The sequence below is a fragment of the Nicotiana tabacum genome, chromosome 19, assembly GCF_000715075.1.
Source record: "Nicotiana tabacum cultivar K326 chromosome 19, ASM71507v2, whole genome shotgun sequence".
Classification (NCBI taxonomy): domain Eukaryota; kingdom Viridiplantae; phylum Streptophyta; class Magnoliopsida; order Solanales; family Solanaceae; genus Nicotiana; species Nicotiana tabacum.
Genome location: NC_134098.1, coordinates 92,686,284 through 92,688,464, shown reverse-complemented (window position 1 = coordinate 92,688,464; position 2,181 = coordinate 92,686,284). Strand labels below are relative to the sequence as shown.

The following is a 2,181-nucleotide window of genomic DNA, read 5'->3' as shown; positions in this document are numbered from 1 at the left end:
CATTGGTTGAGGCCTGGGCCTGGAAATTGACTTGACCATTATAATATTATAGAGGTAAATTTTGAAAATATTTTGAAAAATGGAGAGTACAGTTACCACTATGATTAATTATCTAAATTTACTTACCTCATAACATGTGAATACTACAAAAATGAACTGGATTCATATCTATGAACTACCAAAATTGAAAAACCAAAGGCTTCAATATGTTGGAAAAACTCTATAAATACTCGGCTTCTGTATTACAAAGTTCATATCACATAGTAACTCTTAGAAATTAATACTAGTTATATCATCATTATCCTTGAGAATGAGTACTACACGGATTAAGGTTAGCAAAAGTGTTCATCTCGCAAAGATAGAAAATCAGAATAATCGACAAGTGACTTTCTCAAAACGCCGAAATGGTGTCTTCAAGAAAGCAAACGAGCTTGTTGTTATGACTGGTGCTGAAGTTGGCATCATCGTGTGTCCACAAGGTAATTACAAGCCTAATTACATTTTTTTGGTCATTTATATATACATGATATACCATCAATAAATATTACTTTTTAACCATAAATGTACATGCATCATTATAACTAAACATGCAAATCCAAGATCTTGAACATGATAATTAATTTCACATAAAATTAAAGCATCATATAAAGAATACTTGGTGTGGGAGGCATTATAACAGTAGATAAACTGATTTCTCTCCTCTTACCCTATTTTATATTACCGATTTCTCTCCTTTTGCTCTATAGGTAGCAAGCCTTACTCTTTTGGTCATCCAAATGTAAATGAAACTATCAACAAATATGTTGGCGAAGAAAGGACTCCATCACCATCAGACATTGATGACAAGTATGTCCAGATGTTCCGAAAAGCCAATTCTAGAGCACTTAACACACGACTCAGTTCTCTGCAAGACCAACTAGATTTTGCATTAAAATTGAAAAGCAAACTCAAGCAAATGAATAAGAATGTGGAGAGCCAACAAGAGTGGTTCAAGGGTCCTATAGAGAAGATGAACTACACCGAGGCTTCAATGTTGAATGAGGGATTGGAAGATCTGCTCTTGAAGGTGAAGAACAATGGTACTGAGCGTGGTTATGGTTACAAAAATGGAAAGTGGAAGGCTGAATAAAAGCTACTAGTAGTTGTTTTTTAATAATCATTCGTGTTATTTATTCTTAAAGGTTAACCTTGGCACAACCATAAATATTACCGCCGTGTGACTAGGATGTCACAGGTACAACCCATAAATAATATTTCGCAGAAATGCAAAGTAAGGCAATCTACAACAGACCAATATGGTCATGGTTTCTCTCTTTCCCGGCCGTATCCTGCACATAGCAGGAGTTTAGTGTAGGGGCTGTTCTAGTTAATCATTTTTTTGGGTTGGGGTATTATGTGGTGTTTTGGTGATATCTACTATGTATGCGTAATAAAAAAGATGACTATGATGGAATATAAGTAGAGTTATAAAAATTATATCTCAGTTTCAAATAATTCAAAAAATTAAAATTAAAATAATATAATGCTATTGTTTAAAAACCTAAAACTACATAACAGATAATAAATACGTATTATATTACAAATAGCCAGAATATAGTCTTCAAAATAATATCTAAGCTAGAGAGATACTAAAAAAATTCTAAAATCAAAAAGTAACTTGAAAAGAATAAATTAAAGAATACAAAAACAAAACTTTAAAGAAATTAAGCATAAAGAAGGAAAATGCAAACGTGGAAGGAAAGTAAGAACTAGAGGCCAAACATTTTTGTACTTTGCATTTTGCAGACAAAGGTCTAAAGTGTATTTGTTTCTCAGTAAATGACAAAGAGAAAAGATTGTGAAATTAAAATAAATAATTAAATAAATGTTGACTTTTGAATTTTTTAGTTTGAGAATTCAGTATGAATTATTTTTTGAATATTTAAATTTTAGAAAAGGATTTATTAAGCAATTTTGGCTCATATTTGAAAAATTTCTCAGAACAATAGGGCTTACTGTCATAACCTGTACTTTGGGGTTGTGACTTCGGCCAAGAACCGGTGAGAAAAGGCTCTTCTGATTATGTGAAATAGACCTGTGTACTCAGGGGACATGGGCTTTTTAATTTTAAGCATATATAAGGGGGTATAGGTGTTGAAAGTTCAACCTGCCTCCCCCATACGTGCTGCCACCAAGCCGTAT

The 2,181-nt window shown here is 32.6% G+C and overlaps 1 protein-coding gene across 1 annotated transcript; it reads left to right on the top strand.

Moving 5' to 3' along the window:
• The first annotated feature begins 310 nt into the window (after positions 1-310).
• Positions 311-1,129, top strand: LOC107795771 (agamous-like MADS-box protein AGL62). The gene is made up of 2 exons (XM_016618454.1): positions 311-479; positions 747-1,129. Exons 1-2 carry the CDS (start codon positions 311-313, stop codon positions 1,127-1,129), a joined length of 552 nt encoding a protein of 183 aa, XP_016473940.1.
• Positions 1,130-2,181: the final 1,052 nt, after the last annotated feature.